Below are 17,720 nucleotides of genomic sequence, written 5' to 3' on the forward strand. Positions count from 1 at the left end.
TTTCTTTTTGGATGCTTAACTGAGCAATTGAATAGAAAACAATGGACTTTTAAAAGGCCAAAATCAACAGCTACTTCGGGGAAAAATAATGTTACAGTCACAACGAGTTTCATTAAAAAATAATCTAAAAAAAAAATTTTATCATTTACTAGGTTCGACCCTCCTCTTTACAAAAATGCGATGAGTGGATTAAGAAGTTAAAAGAGGGCGAGAATGCAAGTTCGGTTCTTCTGGTGATGGTAGAACGTTTGACATCTAATTATACAGATCTCAAACAATGTCACAAGGTAAGAGAGAAATCTGTTCTATTACGGAAAATCTTCCAAAGTTAACCTTACATAGACGAGGACAACGATTCGAAATTTTGTAAGGAAACCGTCGTCGTGTGTTGCACCGTGCTGAATCTATTAGATGGCTACTTTCTGCCCAGGTAGTAAACTGGTACTATCAAAACTCATTGTTTTCGTGTATCTTGTCTGCACTAACAGGGTCTCCAATAAGGTTGACGTGCTTTAATCCTGCCAACCAGAGAGGAGAAGGACAATATCGAGAAACCTTGGTTTCCCAAGGGATCAGTTTTTTTTAATGACTTTTTATACAGAACAACAAAGACACTCATACTTAATCCAGTTTACTGGAAAGCAAAGTACAGTATGCGGTCCTTGGTCCGCGTCTAAAAGTCATTAACTTGAATATCTTACCCGAATCTTCACGTAACGAGCTGAAATACTCCCTGAACATAGCTTTTATGTTCTTCTCGATAATCCTGAAGTTTCAAGTTCCAGACATAAATATTTTGCTTGGAGTTCGAAAAAAGGCGACCGTTTTCGATGGTCCTTGGTCCGCGTCTCAGGTAAGCAGCACGAAAAAAACGTAAAAATGTTATAGTTTCCACAGGAAAACGTCATTTTCACAGATTTCATGCATTTTTTTTCTTTTCTTGATGCAGTTAAGCGAAAGTTTTTTTTCGGAAGATGTTGTGAGTATAAAATAATCTGCTCTTCTTTCAAAGACTTTAGACAACAGTCTCCTCGAGTCTCCCACACGAGCGTCGCGAGCGGTTTTCAACGCGGTCGAAAATAATTACCAAAAACTCTGTATGTATTCAAGGTATTAAAAAAAGAGAACTTGTAGACATGTATAGGGACGATTTTCAAAACATTCTTCGAAAACAAAGGCCGTCGCTTTTTATTTTGCGAAGTTTTATTCAACCAGATTATAGGTCGCGGACCAAGGACCGCTAAGCGAAATTTGGTGATATTTTTCAAGAGTCGATAAAACAAAAAATTCAGAGTCTACAGCAATATGCTTCCAACAACAGAAAAAAGTTGATCTGAAAACCTGTTCTGCAAAATGGCACGTCTTCCCGTTGTGTTTTATTTATTCGCAGGCTAAGTAAACATGACCATGTAATTTACGGTGCCGCAAAAATCCAAACTTCAAGAAAGACAAATTAACCTACCTGTCAACAAACTTTAATTTCGCGCCTTCTCCCACAGCAAGAAAGCCGAAACTTCGTCATATGAAAGAATGCTAATCAGTAAATCACGATATCTTTCACTATTCAACGTATTTTTTTCTCTCGACGAAATATTTTATCATTTTCGGAAAAGGCGCAGACCAGGGGCATCGCGGACTTGCGCGGACCAAGGACCACATGCCGTAGTGTTCAATATTTTCGGCTTCCACTGTGCAATCTTAACCTTAGACGCCAAAGGTTTTGCTATGTTGCCCGCTCAGAGTCTCCGTTTTCGAGAAAAGGGAGGGCTCTTTTGAGAAGAATGCCAGCTATATAGAAAATTCTCTAATAGTTATTGTCTTGCATGACTGTAGTTCTGTTTTAATTGAAACTGTAATCGTCTTCTTTCACAGATAAAAACGCCAATTTTTTATTTACTTTCAAGACAAAAACTGGAAACCATCCATGATCTTCTTTCGATTTCATTGCTTATTGGTTCCATAGTTGATCGGCTGGAAATAAATTCCACTGATTTAGTTGTAAGTTATCATTTTGTTTTAAAGAGGTAATTCTTAGTAGGTACTTCGAGAACAATTTTTTCTGAGCAGATTTAGGAATATCGTTTTTTCACTTCATAAAAGAGTATTATAGTAGGGACCTAATTGTCCTGTTTTTTGTGTGGGAATCTCATTACCTTGCCGGGAATACATAACACCGATGACGTCATGGCCTTTTCTGTCTTTATCTCACGAACAAAATGCAGAGAAATCTCATTTAAGAAATCTGCCCTATCCTTTAACGAAGCACATAAGTTCTTTCAGCCTGCCTCTACTTCATAGAATTACTACTGTCAACGAGCGTCAACTAAAAATCCCTTAAAATTCCCATTTCACCCATTTCATTTCAACTTAACCGAGTTCTATTTTCAACCATTGAAATTTTGCAGGGACTGCATATGACTTTGCAAAAAGTGGTCGCAAATGTGAGCGAACGGTTTAGAGCAACTACATCAAAACCTGGCTCAACGTTGACTCTGCTGGCGAAAAACCTTATCTACAGCATTGGAAAACTATTGACAATCAGTTCAAGAGATGCTCATTTTGCAAATCTACAAACACCTCTACAGAAAATGGTATGCAGTAACATTAAGTTTTACCTTTGAAAAACAATTCTTGTAAATTATTCCGAGTCTTGTCAGGCTGATAGCTCACTAGCTCATGCGTCCGTGATTCCGCCGACTAAACACTAAAGACAAACAAACTCTCCACCTTCAAGAAAGTTATTTTCGCCCAGGTGACACCATCCTCACGTATCCTCGATTCAAGAGGCGCCCCAAAACAATCAAAAAATTAAAAACCCTTTTTTACTTCTTTTTTCAATCAAGGGATCGGGAAGACATCGTCTTATGCATTTGTTGGCCTAATTGCTAACATTTATTACGCGTGTCTCTGCTCAATTTGCCGCGTCCTTGGGAGCAGTTTCTCATCTTCACCTAAGTAATATATTTTCTAATTTTCTTTATATTCCCTCCTCAGAAAATCAACACTACTAAAAAAATCCTATCCTTGAAGAGTCATATAATTGAAGGATTACGCCTATCATTGAAAAAGCGCCCAGGAAACATGTCTTTCACATCGAAATATCTTAGCATAACGGTGGTAGCTATCCCAAAAAAAGACATTCACCATGGTTACAGACTTAATGCACATAGAAGCAGCTTTATAATCCCTGATCTTAACAAAGTCTTGAGCAAAATTAACGACAGCCACGTTCTGTTTTTAGAGGTAAGATAAAATCCACCCTCCGTATTTTCGCGAAATTTTAACATTGTTGGACAGGGTTGTATGTATTGTGAGCTATAGTGGCATATGGAAAAATTTCATTATTTGAAGGAAACAATAACTTGGTATTAACTTCACAGGGAAGCCTGTTCGACAACTATGTTGGTTATTTAAAACAGACTGGCGTACGTATTTATTAATAAGCTCAAATCACAGATTCGATCTACTAAGTTTCTCCTATACTATAGCTAGTTGATGATGAAGATCAAGATGATGAGGATGATGATGATGATTGATGATAATGATGATGATGATGATTATTATTAATTGCGTGATCAAATTTAGAGTTCACCTTTTAATATATTTTATGATAAACGTTTCTCTCCTAGATGTGGAGTACACCTTTCAATCCCTTTACTTGGGATAAAAGCAGCAAAAGGGTAACAACAGATGTGGCGAGTTTAGATGTTCGGGATGCGGAAGGGAAAAATATCATCATTTCTGGTCTGACACCAGGAGTCACTATTTTACTTCCTCTGAATCGACAGACAAGTCATCCAGTAAACGTTTCTTTCGGAGCAGATAGAACGCTCAGACATCACAAAATAGGACCTCTGTTTCAAAATTCCATGGTTAAAATCTGGATAATCCTTGACGAAAGTGACGCAGCTATCTCCTCCATAATAGTAGCAGAACCTCTTAAGACTTCTCCACCTTTCGAATGCAAGCGGGTACGTGGTGCTTGGCTCAACAGCGGTAGAATAACATGTGAGGGAAAAAATCAAATAAATATCTCTTTTACGGCATTCGATCCTGGATATTATGTTCTTTATATGGACTTCAAAGCCGTGACCGAACATTCTGGAAACGTTGATGAATGGGAGGGTAATGACAACGGATGTATCATGATTAGACAACCTCCTTCACACCCGAATAAAACGAAAGCTAGTTACACTTTTGAAGTGAGCGAATCAAATTGTCTGTTTTGGCAAAAAATTCATTCTGAATGGAGAACTACTGGATGTAAGGTAAAGAAATTATCTCAAAGGGATACAGGCTTTGAGACCACACTGACCTGGACATCATTTTTGCAACTTTGAAAAGCGTTTAACTCAACCCGAAATCAAATACGAATACATCTAGAAAGCCACTTAAATCTTCCCTAGTGCTTCATTAGATCTTCGATATTATACTAAAAACTTTGTCTTTAAGTATTCTTTTACTCATCCTAATTGTATATTATTTTATCGTATTATTGGTTAGAAACAGAATGAGTCGCGTAGCTTGATGTGTAAATCAGCTACGAAATGGTACTTTTTTATTAAGTGATTTACGTTTTCCGTTCACTTTTCAATTCGTCCGCCAATCTCCTCTTGAAATAAGACAATTACACCTCTACCTAGCCGCGCATTTGAACTTTTTTCTCAAGTGAAACAAACAGAGAAGCCACGAACGTTTCTCTGAATAGGACTAAAATAATTTTCCTATATTACTACTTTTAAGGCATTGGAAATTATCGAGGACTCTACACTTAAGTGCTCTTGCAGTCACTTGACGAGTTTTGCGGGAGGCTTCCTGGTACCACCAAATCAAATCAACTTTGAGCAAGTATATCACGAGTTAACGTCTCCAGAAGAACCTGGCAAATTTCTAGTTTTGGGAACAGTGTTAACATGTTTCCTTGTTTACTTGCTGGCAGTCCTTTTGGCCAGGAGAGCTGACATAAAAGATAGCTCGGTGGTAAGATATATATATCCACGATTTACCTACTAGGTAGCTTAATAAGTTCAACGTAACGCTTGAATAGCACTCACTCCTTATCCACTGCTCACCCTACCATTTAGTGGAGGCAACAGGGCACAGGAGTCGATGTGTCACGCTTTCAGTCCCTTTAATTTCTGCCCGGTACCTGGATTTTTCTCTCCGTGGTACCGAGCACGTTTAAAGTTACATGGCCAGTTGGTTTGTCTACCCCATAAGCTTAATTATTACCGACGACCAAAGGCAACCGCAATTCTAATCTCCAGCTTGCTAATATGGTATGCACTGCACTTATGTAGCCAGCACGCATTCGCTTGGACTTCCGGTAAGAATGATTGCAATGCGTAAAACGCAATCTGAGGGAGTGCGTTTGGACCTTCTACCACTTATAATCTGATGGCTAGCCTGTTCCAGGCGTTCGGATAGTGGAGTGCCGCGCGAAGTAAGAGAGTGGGAAAAAAGGAGGAGCCCCTAACCCACCGCCTCGCTGTTTTTTTCTGCTAACATCTCTTTGCGCTATCCCCATGATCTGAACGCCTGGAACAGGCTATCTGATGGCATGTGTTTAGATCTTCTATAAGGTGAAAGTTACACAAAGCAGAGCGCTTTGACCTTAGATCGATGACGCACACACTCCCTAATTGTTGGTTATTACTAGCTCTATGTAATTACTTGCTTTTGATTATTTGAATGGTGCGCATGCAACCATCTAAACAAAGCATTACTTTACTCCTGATTTCAGCTACAACATAACAAATCCTTAAACGGTGGAACAGTACGATCAGAAGGTTCAACATATCAGATATCCGTAAAGACTGGCGTCTGGCTTAGTGCAGGAACAACTGCCAACGTTTCGTTTATTATACACGGGGTTGACGGCAACAGTGGTACTATCAATATATACCAGGACGGTACAGCCGGTTCCAAAACTATTCTTACTCGAGGATCTACACAAACGTTTACAATGACTCTAAAAGAAGACATAGGAGACATTTATTCACTATGTATTTGGCATGACAATTCAGGCAAGGACCCTTCGTGGTATTTGGATGAGATAGAAATTACAGATACAAGATCTGGAAACTGTTGGAAATTCATCTTTGAAACATGGCTGAGCCTGGAGGATGAATCGTACACTAACGAAGTTCTTCAAACTCCTCTGCACTCAAATCGCAACATCACAAGAAAAGCCATCAAAGAAATGTTCTCCAATGGCCACCTTTGGTTATCGATCATAACGAAGATTCCAAATGACAGCTTTACCAGAGTTCAAAGACTCTCCTTTTGTTTTGCATTACTTTTATGTACAATGGCTACCAATGCTGCATTTTACTCCTGGGGAGCACAGTCGCCTCAAAATATCAATCTAGGTCCTCTAAAGTTTTCTGCGAGACAGGCGATTGTTAGTATCCAAGCCAACGTTATCCTCCTGCCTTTGCAAGTTCTCATCCTGTTGTTCAAAAACACCTTGGCTCGATTGCAAGGAGAGCGCAAACGTCTTTGCTTGATATGCATCACTTCTATTTTGATTGCAATTATGACTACTGCACCCGCAGCTTTAACTATTTCATACGGTCTCGTGTGGGGGAAAGACAAAAGCCAAGAATGGATTTCTACAGTCATCGCCTCTGTCTTTGAAGACATTCTGATTGTGCAGCCGTTTAAATGTGTTATTATTGTCTCACTGACTGTTATACTTTCTAAATGCAAAGCAACTAAAGTATCCTCCTATGGGCTTCAAGAAACACCATTAGAGAAAGCAAGTACCAGATCCAGGGAGAAATCAAGCCTGAGGAAAGAAAGTGTCGTCAAAGCTAAACGTCGGTTATCCATTAGGCAGGCAATCTTCTATGTAACCTTCCTGGTTGTTCTCGGAGTGCTTTCATATGGAAACAGAGATTCGAATGGATACCATTTAACAAGATCTCTTTATGATCATGTTGGGAATTTTTCCAAGGTACAAACTTCAGGGTCACCATTCTCGGCCCCGTTTTCAATCACAATAAGGTCCATAAATATTCTTGAATTAAGCACTAAAAGGTTTAAACATATCGTAACGTTAAGGGTTCTCCTAGATAATCCTGAAACAACAGAAGCAGCTAGCAACAACAGATGTAGGGGCAGTAGCAGTAGCAATGGTGGTGGTTGTGGTGCGGAGTAATAGTGGTGCTGGTGGTAATAGCGGTAGTGATAGCAACAGCAATCTGCTTAGTGTAAACTACGTATACAAATTTGGATACTTTTTTAAACTAAATCCTTTTTTCAGGTTTCAAATACAAGTTTGTTCTGGAATTGGATGGCCCATGACCTTATTCCACTACTGTACTTCACCAACCTGGAAATACAAGAGTACAAAGTGCTCAACGCAGAACAAACATCGACTAGGATTGGAATGATCAGACTGCGCCAGCTGAGAGCAAAGAAAGGTAAGTTACACTGAATGGCTGACTGAACGTTTGAGTGAATTATTTTAGTTAAAATTAATGAGCTGTATGATGTATAACAATGACTCTACGTGCAATTTTGACAAAGTTAGTTTTTCGGACACGGAAGGGGTTGGAAGGTAGACATTCCATGGGAACTCCATGACGGGCAACAGGTCTTCCCCACTCCCTAGACAGTATAATAAGTCACACGTTTCGTTATGTAGAAACATTTCATCACCCTCTTATCATTTCACTTCAGTCCCCGCCGAAAACTGTAAGTTAAATAGTGCGCGAAATTGTTTGTCTCCTTTTTTGACCCGAGTACCTTTTGAATTAATCTTCACTATGGCTCATCCTGTATACGACCCCTCCAATTCCCACTTTTATTTACAAGCTGTAATCTATTTGTTGTTAGTGCAATGCCCTGTGCAAACGTTCCTTGACGTGGACTCATGGCATCAAAGTTGCTACGACAGCTACTCCACCGGGAGGGAATCCCAAGAGCCGTTTCAATTGAAGCAAGCAAACTCATCAGTTCAGTTCCAACAATGTTCCCTTCCATGGATGTACCAAACATCAGAGGAACTCAACTCCTCCCCCAAATGGGGACACCACGCCTGGTATGGTGGGGGAGGATATGCTGCCGATTTAGGCTACGAGGCACACACTGCTTACACAGTCATAAACCACTTGCAATTGGGAAAATGGATTGATCGTCAGACAAGAGCTGTCATTGTAGAATTCAATTTCTTTAACCCAGCAGTCAGTGTATTAGGTGTCTGTTCCTTCTTTTTTGAATCCCTTCAGACAGGCCAGGCTACACCTTTGATGCATGTTGATTTGATCTCGCTGCACAACACGGATTCAATCCTCCAAATGTTTCAAGGTCTTTGCTTGGTCATCTTCATTGGAATGGTTTTCTTAAAATCAGGTCAGACAGTCATGGCCTTGCTACAACAAGGATCGCGTTACCTGCGAAGTGGCTGGTGCTGGCTTGACCTTGGACACCTTGCAACCTCAATTTCTCTTCTTCTCTACAGCTTTATTAAGTCTTATCAAATTTCCAAAAGCATGCAGAAATTGCGGCACAACATCTTTGCTACAGTTAACTTTCAAACTGCAGTTTTGTGGGGAAATATCGAAAACTCTTTCCTCTCCGTTGTGATTTTTCTTACAACCATCAAGATTCTCCAACTTACTTACTTTAATATGTATACACGTGTGTTCGCCCAAGCCTTGCGTATTTGGGTACGAGAATTCTTTTCCTTCTTGATGGTTCTCTGTGTTCCATTCTTTGCATTCCTACTCTCAGGCATTTTGCTGTTTGGAACACGAAATAAAAGATACTCAAGTGTCTGGCCAGCTTTTTCCTACCAGCTGGAAATTGTTCTAGGGAGAGTAAAAGCTCGGCCCATACAAGAATTAATTGAAGCACATTCCGTCCTTGGACGTCTTTTTGTCAGTACTCTTCTCGTTATTATAACTGTTATACTGATGAATTTATTCGTTAGTTCCTTGGACGATGCAGTCAGTGACGCAAAAAGTACAGTACAGATGAACACAGAACAAGAGTCATCAGAGACCCAAATTCCAAACAGAAGAAACGAACAACATGAAGCGAAGAATGTGGATTTGTCTTTGACTTCTGCGTTTTACGACCAAATAAGCCACCAGTTAAGGACCATCGACTTGATCCGTAATCTTCCAAAAGCCTATGTCATTGATAAAAAGCTAATTGAAGTTCTGAAGAGAATGGACGCTCACACAGATGGGGAACAATGTTATCCTCTGCAAAAAGGTCATATGTCCGAAACTGTTTTCGAAAAACGAAGAAAGTTACCAACCATATTGGAAGAATAGGTTCAACTCCTCAAAAGTGACGTTATACACAACGCTAGCAACTCACCCATATTTCGGGTGGGGGGTGGGGTGGGGGAGAGTAGTTAAATAGTAACATAGATTGCAGTTACTATCCACACTGTTAATCTGGTTAATGGCTATGACAATGACTAAAATGAAAGCTCATACTGCTACACTTTGGTCACTTCTCATAATGATGCCTTTGCTGACTTCTCAGATATTTTCATGATGGTGCTGTACTTATAGGTAGATATATCAATACGCTATTAAAAAACAGTTATTGTCGACGCCACTGTTTGCATGTTTTCAACTTTTCATGATGCTACCTTTGCTGCCTTTTCATGATGGAGCTGTATTTATAAGTAGATATATCATTGCGCTATTAAAAGTGGCAATTATTGTAGACGCCACTGTTTACATGTTTTCTGTTCATCTCCTAGAATTAGAGGCTCTATGTCACGGCCTGCGTATGTGCAGAACTTGAGACTGTTCTGACTTGATATTCTCAACTGTCCGCCATATTGAATTTTAGAAATGCTGAGGGCTTTTTGTTGAAAGCAAACAACACTTTGCAGTCAAATCATTTTTTCTGATATTTTTGTGTCAGAGGTTCAAGAACCCAATTTAGATATAACAAAGACACATTAGATGACTTTTATTGAGCAATTTTATAGGGGATATAAAGTGATGGAATTTCCTCAATTTTTTTTTTCGTTTTTTTAAATTTCTTTTCTTTAACGGTTTCCATATACGCTTCACCTAATCTTAGTGAGTGACTGAATGCTGAGAATATTACAGTCAGTGTTGTTAATTTGCACCTTTGCATGACACGTATTTAAACTGTACATAATTGTTATCCGACGTGACTTTTTTCTTGATTTTTTGTTCGTGTATTATAGTGTTTTTGCCCGTCAGTGTAAGTTATGCATAAGTAATATAAGATAAAAGAGAGCGGTTTATATATTTCTAGTAGCGTACAGCATTCATTTTTCTTGGTTATTACGATTATAGTAGAATCACCACCGGCACAACCTTGATTTATTGAGTCATTCATGTTATTTAGTAATAGTTTAGTGATAACATTTATAAAAAACGAAAAAGAGCAAGAGTAGCGTGATTAAAATTTACCTTAATCAGCAAAATAAACGATTCTTTGAGAATTTTAGTATCATTTCTATTTTATAATAAGAGTACCGTGTATACCACCACAATCAGCACGGTATCCGAGTGATAAAAAGTAGTGGCTGCATGCACGAGACGACTTTAATGCACGTAAACCACGCTGAGTGTCATTGTTTGAGCTTTGTCAACCTGATAACGTGGGTCTACTAGAAAACGTAGCAGTTCAAGCTGTATAAATGCCACAGTTTCGCATTACGCCTGTACTTTCATGATAGTTATGAATGGCCGGGTAATGAAACCTTAGAAAGTCTCGGAGACTCTTATATGATATTGAAACTCAAAAACCTTTTCAGTGACATAACAGGAGAGACAAAAAACAAGTACAAAGGACCTTGTCAGATTCTGTTCAAGATTCCCTTTTGTCTGATATACTGGGCCCAGTTGTTCGAAGGCCGATTAACGCTTAACCCGGGGTTAAATTTAACCGAGATTTCTTTTTCTTTTGTTCAAAAGAATTTTTTCGGATAATTTTCTCTGTTATATTTAGAGCTTCCAATCATCAATTTGTAGACAAAAAGATTTAAAACTGAAATGCTTTTTAAGCTTTCAAATCTGTATTCAAATTTCGCACTAACCCTGGGTTATCTTAACCCAGCTTTGAACAACTCGGCCCTGATGTCTGTACATGGCTATATCAATAAACATCAAGCGGTATCTATAGGTTGACCATTTCTGAATTTCCAAAACCCTCGCTTTCAAAATGAAGCTAAGCGCAAAATATTTCTCTGTGGCCTTAACTATCACATAGAGTAACTACCTAAAACAATTCCCAGAAGTTTCGTGTAAAAAGGGATGTTAAGTTTGAGCCTTGCCAGGTTATTAAGCTACAATAGTTTCCAACCTTTAACGACCTTTGATCTAAATGTTATTTTGGTTTGTTTTCAACAAAGCAAGCCACGACTCTCAGTCTAATTTAATCCCAATAAATCACGCGATAAAAAATGTCATGGAATAATAAGCCGAAAAGTGACAAAAAGGCAGCCTCGACCACAATTATCCTTAAAAGAAAAGGCGTCATTGCTTTTAAGAATGAATAAAATTACGCGTTTTTGAATTATTTGTGTTGCAATACTTTATTATGCCAACTTCAAGTGGGCCTCGCCCAAACTTTCAACAAAACGTTAACAGTCTTCGTTGTTGACATTCCGAGGTGTCCCAACTCAATGTTCATTGTTACAAGGGAATAGCGTGATACGCAATGACGCTTATAAACAAACTATTCCTTATTGACCACCAACAAACAACACCAGTAAAAGCGAAGCGTTTAGCGGACGTTTTCTGTTCATTTGATTTTCAATCACACAGTCGGACATATTTAATTAACTTAATAACCACCGTTACAAGAAACGTTGAGGGACAGCAAGCTAATATTAAAATAGCGAAATTTTACTTAGTTTCGTCTTGAACAGCTCCAGTTTGCTGCCAAACTGTAAATGTTTTTTCATGAAAGGAATCTTTACTTTAATGACCTAGGGACAATCAAAGCAATTATGAGTTTCGGTCACCTTCAAGGCGTGCTGAAGCCGAGTTAATTTGACTTATTATTCATTCAAAATATTTCCCCGATTCTGATTGGCTAAAAGCACACGTTTAATTCACCATAACCAGTTACTGATGACCAAATTTGGAAAAATTTTGACTTTAACGAGGAAATGACGTCAAAAATGCAGCGTTTTTGCAGGTTAAGGCATAGTTAACCGAGAAGACCTGGGGACGAAGTTGGGTTGTTTTGGTTGTGAACTTGAAAAAATGGCGGACATTTCACTCGTTTCAAGAGTAAGAACTAGGCGAAAAAATAGCTAATTAGCTAATTATACTTATTAACATAACCACTTCCGTTAATGAATAGAGGTTTTACCCAGAGGAAAGGAGAGCAAAAAGATACGGTTGATTTTTCACGTTCAATGTATAGTAGTGCCCAAGAGCAGTTGATATGTGTCACCATCTCTCTAGAGGCTATTTAAAATTCACATATTAGATTTCTCATCCTGCTTGATCTTGAGCAGCTGTTCAAGTTCTCCATGCACGAAGAACATTCCAGGCTTAAATGATGGTATGGTTTTCACAGCGCTCGAGGAATGTTTATCTGCCTCATTGATCTTATAACTTAGATTTTTGATGTTCTCGTTTGTAGAACAAAAGTACTTGAAATTTATACATGAGATTAGTGCCACATTCAATCCGATCAAACACTGACACGGAAAGAATACCTCACTCTTGATAATTTTCTCTGCTGTGTACGGACTCGTTACAGTAGAGCAATGGTCATCTTGTTAACATTCTAATTTACCGAAAATAATGGCAGCGATAACTGCTAGCGTTTAGAATCCTTGAGTTAATAGTTATCATGTGACAAATTCCTTTTCAGGTTTTTTGAAACGTTTCCGTTCTTAAAATTTTTCCTGCATAATCCCTCTAGAATTAATTTTTTTTATGAGATTATTTTTTTCTGGTAATGCTCACCGTAGTCGTATTGTGAAAATTTGAAGTATGTTAACGAAGTCAAAGAAGGCTCATCAATTGTGACTCGCGCGACATTAGTGAATTCTATTTTACTCCATCAAGATTCCGTTCATGTTTGAACTGGGTTTTTTGAAAGTGTAAAAGAGTCGTATTTATGACATCATTTACGTTCGCTTCAGCCGTTCAAGTCATACAGTTTCCCAAAAGGTGAACGGATCATTATATTCCTTAGCAAAACTTTCCTAAATTTCAGAAAAGGCCAAAAGTCAACCTATAACAGGCAAGATAATGTTACATTTTTAGAACATGTCTGTTAAAGATATCACAAGAGGCAATTTGTTGCTTTAAACGGTCACCTCTTAAAAACACTGCATGGGAAAACTTTTTTGATTTCAGAACAATCTTAGTAGAAACCCTTAATAACGTGGTTAGTTGTGGTCTCTTCGGATGTACCACCCATATGATTTCATCCGGTGGGTTTATGCCATACTTCAATAACTGCTAAACGTTTTCTTTTTTGGAGCAAAGAGTTATTAAAGTTACCAAACCAAACAGCTGACAAATCGATGGCTGACAAGGATACACTGACATGCTGTTTAAAACACTCTGTACTCGAATTATCGGCTATTTTTAGTTGTGTTTAAAAAAGATGTAGCTTATGTCAAATCAATTTCATGTGTTTAAAGCCGCTTGATGAGAATGTCTTGCATATGTAAGGTTAACCGTAATGCGATCTGTTGGAACTCCCGGATGAAACGGAGATGAGTTACTGTATACTAGACTAAATAAAATTCGAGAACGACGAGCTAAATAATGTTTTCTAGAGTAACAACATTAATGTTATTAATGCGATGTTATAAACAACATTTTGATGGTCCTCTTTACCAAGGTACATAAGAAATCAATCCTTTATGTTCAAAGAATTTCTCGAAATCACTGAGGTTTTTTCGAGGTTATAAGTCACAAAGTACAAGACAAAGGAACTATCTCGACGCAACACTTTCACCAAAAAAACTCCTGCCTAGGTATTTTGCATGTATCACTAGTTCAAAAAAGAGTTATATTTGCATAAATATATTAGCCATATAAAACGTAAAAGAATGGAAACAGTATGTTTGCTACAGTTGTCAGATTCGCAGGAGAGACGCGCAAGCAAATCAATCCCAAATTCCCCGTTCGCCATGTTAGCCTGATAATTGTACTTACAGTGATATTTTGACGAATGCCTTTATGTGAGCTTTGAAACAAACGAAGGAATCTTTTATATCGCAGTTCTCACGACCAATACAGGCCAGCTAAGAAGACGCTTGAACTGATTGTAGCGACACAGACTGCGCAGGGTATCTGTTTATACTAACACTGATCCAGACACTGCCAGCCAGCTCATCTAATCTTCCCGAACAATGTTGTGGAAATTAACCCCTGTCACAACTGGAAAACGCATTAGCCTATACCGAAAGAAACTCATTATACATTTGATGATGATGAATTCGGCTGGCTCTACCATAACTATCGGATGTATTTATACTTTCGGCACGCAAACATGTTTAGTTAATATTCCTCAGATGTGTGGTACGCCATGTCGTTTGGAATTGCTAAATCAAATAGCACTCCGTTTACACTTTTGACGTTCGCCGACTAAATTTCCTTTCAGGGCTTCAGAGAAAAATAAAAGGCAGGAAAAAGATGAATGACATGGAAAACTCTTAATATGAGCAATGACTAGCGGTTACAAATTCTAAAAAACCACATTGACTGAATGAGAGAGTATTTTTAATATGATAATTTTTGGACTTCGTTGGGAAGAAGATTTTATTTGTAGGAGCACCACCTTTGATTGAAATTTTGACAAAAGCTTTAAAATTGCTTCACAATACTTCATCAACGGATTTGTAAGTTAAAAAAATCTGCCTTACCTTCAGAAATGGCAGAAATAAATCAGGCTTTTCCCTTCGAAACTGGCTCCTAATTTTCTCTGCTGAAAGGCCGGCAAACTTGGTCGAACGAAACTTTATTTTGAGACGAACTCCCAACGCTTATGAGGCATTGAACCGGAAAGAACAACTCCACGATAGCTTTAAAATCATTAAGCCAACCACTGAAATTGGTAATCTGGTTTGAACTTTTAGTTTTAGTCAATGAGGGGAAACAGAGTGAAGTGGGATAGGTTTGATAGAATACATTCTCCAGACAGTGACCACTTCACTTCTGCCAGTCAAATTGAACCTTTTATAGCGCCTTTGAAAGGTGTACAATGAAAATATGTTGATAAAAGCATGGTTGAACAAATGGATTAAAACCACGAAGCTTGAAAAAGCAAGGATTTAGTATCTTTGAATTTTAATAGTCGCAGCTACCAGCTACAAAAAACCTTTTGAAATTGTTTCTTTGTTCGATATCACTGTCGTACGAAAGAGGATTTTTAGCGTCAGCTAAGAATTAAATTCCAACTTGAACGAATGTAAATAAGAGTAGATAAATTGAGGTGCATCCGACGTTGTAAATGTGATTCCTCGAGGCAAAATGACTTGGAGTCAAATTGTCTACCCACTTTCTTTCAAAACCACATTTATAGTGACATGTTTACATTTAAATTTTGTAATCACTGCTAAAATGAATTATTTTCTCAGCGTCCGAACCAGTTACGACTGAAAAAGCTTTATAAAATAATTTAATTTTCAATTTTATCACGAGATTTGAAAGGCTAGATTCCAGGCAAAGATGTTTCAACATATATATCCGGTAGGTGTGGGCTATCCACTTATGTAAGGCAAAATTTCGTAAACATGGCGTTTTAATGACACGAATTATCTTTTTCGGCACTCGATAGTCGCTGAAGGCAAAAAAAAAACTTGCATTTTCTAAAACTGGTGATTATTCGTTAATTCTTTTTATAACCTTTTTGAAATTTTAATATTAGCAGTTGTCCTGGGGCAAAATTCTAATATACAAAACTCGAATTATTTGGTTTGTGTTTTTGAAAAAAATCAGTTTCACAAAGTGATACTAAATATTCGAAAGTATCGGTGAAAAAAATGTTGAGATCTAAAACGTTTGAAAATAAAATCCTAAAAAGACTAAAATTTCAATTTTTTTGATTGTTTTCTCAGTCGTAAATAGATGCACATAGCTGAATAATGAAGATAATGCCAGCTTTTCTAATGAACAATGTTTGTGCTTCTAAACTTGTGAGAAAGTGTTTCATTCAACAAAAACAAGTTCCCCCGATGCATATCTATTTAGCTAACAACTGGAAGTTGGTATTACCGCCAGCAGTTTCTATATCATTCTTTTTTTGAAGGTTTTTATTTAATGTGATTACAATATTCATGACTCTTAGGTTCAAACCATTCACTGTTTTACTATTCAGACTGGGGTCATTTTTAAAGTTCTAGAATGTTAGGGGAAAAAAAGCATACAGGATTACAAAATTATATTTTATTCTCCATATAGAATGAGTTGGCAGAGCGTTTCTGTAGCAGGAGTTCCGAATACTAAATACAAATCACTGTATAATTGAGTTTTAAGTGCTTGTTGAAATACATGGTCTTTGAAAGTAGTATACAAGGCTAAAAAACAACAACGTTAACAATAATCAACATGTTTCGTGTAAACAGTATTGGTCTTTTGCTAGTTGATTGTATTTAACATAATTTTGAAAAACTTTTCCCGAAATGTTTTTTCGGCCAAGCCCTGATTTCGAGTCAGTTATCCGCGGACTTAGTCACAAAGGTTATCTACTCATGGTCGCTTCTTTCTTGTCTTGAATGTATCATGATATCAGTTGAAAGCGCTAACGTTGAGAAACGTTAAGAAACATGGCTTAGTTACCCAGCATTAAAGACAGCGATATTAAATTTGATTATTCACTCTGTCACGTATTACCACGGCGACAAAAGTACTCATGCCACCGCTATAATCTTCCAACACCCTTTTGTTTAATCAGCGGCGGAAGGCTCTGCCCTCCTGATTACCGCTTGTAGATGAGCTGGAAGCAGGATTCCTTAAGCTATGTTTACTTACAGAAAATTCCAGGTTGTATTTTGACTGTAATCGAAACATTCAACACCCCAATTAATTCTCTTAGCTGTTATTCTCAATGATCACAACTCCAGTGGATAATACTTTAATTCCAGCTTTTTGGCTAAGTTAAGAAACACGCACCTTTGCAAAAATAGACTAACATTAAAGTAATGGACGATTGTGATGAGGAGGGCAGAAACCTTGAATCACTGCACCACATCCTTGTTAGTGACTTGTTAGACGTAATTAGGCTGTGCGGTTTGATTGCACATAAACTGAGATGGGCGACTGTGCAGTCTTGCTGATATTACTTTTGATGTTTAATTACAATTTACCTTTTCGGTACAATTTCATTGACGATCATTTGGATTAAGCTATTTTTGTGGTTCACAGTAGCATTTCAAGTATGGTCGCTACTAACGCAGGTCAGGTCGTGTTAACCATCAAATAATCGACGGTTTTTCAGGCAAAATCGTCGCACATCAAAAATTGTATTGCCTGGTAACGCTACTAGTTAACTTGCCAACCATAACGATCGCGGAAATGAGAAAATCAAGAAAGCAAAATGTTTAATAAGCAAAGCAAAAACTCTAAACGTTCAGCACACTTTTTGGCAGATTTCTTTGTCATCATCGGACGACTACTGAACGTTGTCAAACTCTATTGGAATGGCATTGCGACAGTCGCGTTAATCTCTAAGATCGTCGCTTTATCAAAGGCGATCGTCGCGACTTCAATGTCGTCGGAAATTACCTACCTATACAG

At 37.9% G+C, this 17,720-nt stretch overlaps 2 protein-coding genes across 2 annotated transcripts; both read left to right on the forward strand.

The window, feature by feature from the left end:
- The first annotated feature begins 1,890 nt into the window (after positions 1 to 1,890).
- Positions 1,891 to 4,092, forward strand: LOC140929157 (uncharacterized). The gene is made up of 5 exons (XM_073379027.1): positions 1,891 to 1,998; positions 2,406 to 2,591; positions 2,995 to 3,243; positions 3,630 to 4,043; positions 4,087 to 4,092. Exons 2-5 carry the CDS (start codon positions 2,415 to 2,417, stop codon positions 4,090 to 4,092), a joined length of 846 nt encoding a protein of 281 aa, XP_073235128.1. The 5' UTR covers positions 1,891 to 1,998; positions 2,406 to 2,414.
- Positions 4,093 to 7,271: 3,179 nt separating this feature from the next.
- Positions 7,272 to 9,297, forward strand: LOC140927323 (polycystin-2-like). The gene is made up of 2 exons (XM_073376950.1): positions 7,272 to 7,427; positions 7,843 to 9,297. Exons 1-2 carry the CDS (start codon positions 7,298 to 7,300, stop codon positions 9,285 to 9,287), a joined length of 1,575 nt encoding a protein of 524 aa, XP_073233051.1. The 5' UTR covers positions 7,272 to 7,297; the 3' UTR covers positions 9,288 to 9,297.
- Positions 9,298 to 17,720: the final 8,423 nt, after the last annotated feature.

This window comes from Porites lutea, chromosome 2, assembly GCF_958299795.1.
Source record: "Porites lutea chromosome 2, jaPorLute2.1, whole genome shotgun sequence".
Classification (NCBI taxonomy): Eukaryota; Metazoa; Cnidaria; class Anthozoa; order Scleractinia; family Poritidae; genus Porites; species Porites lutea.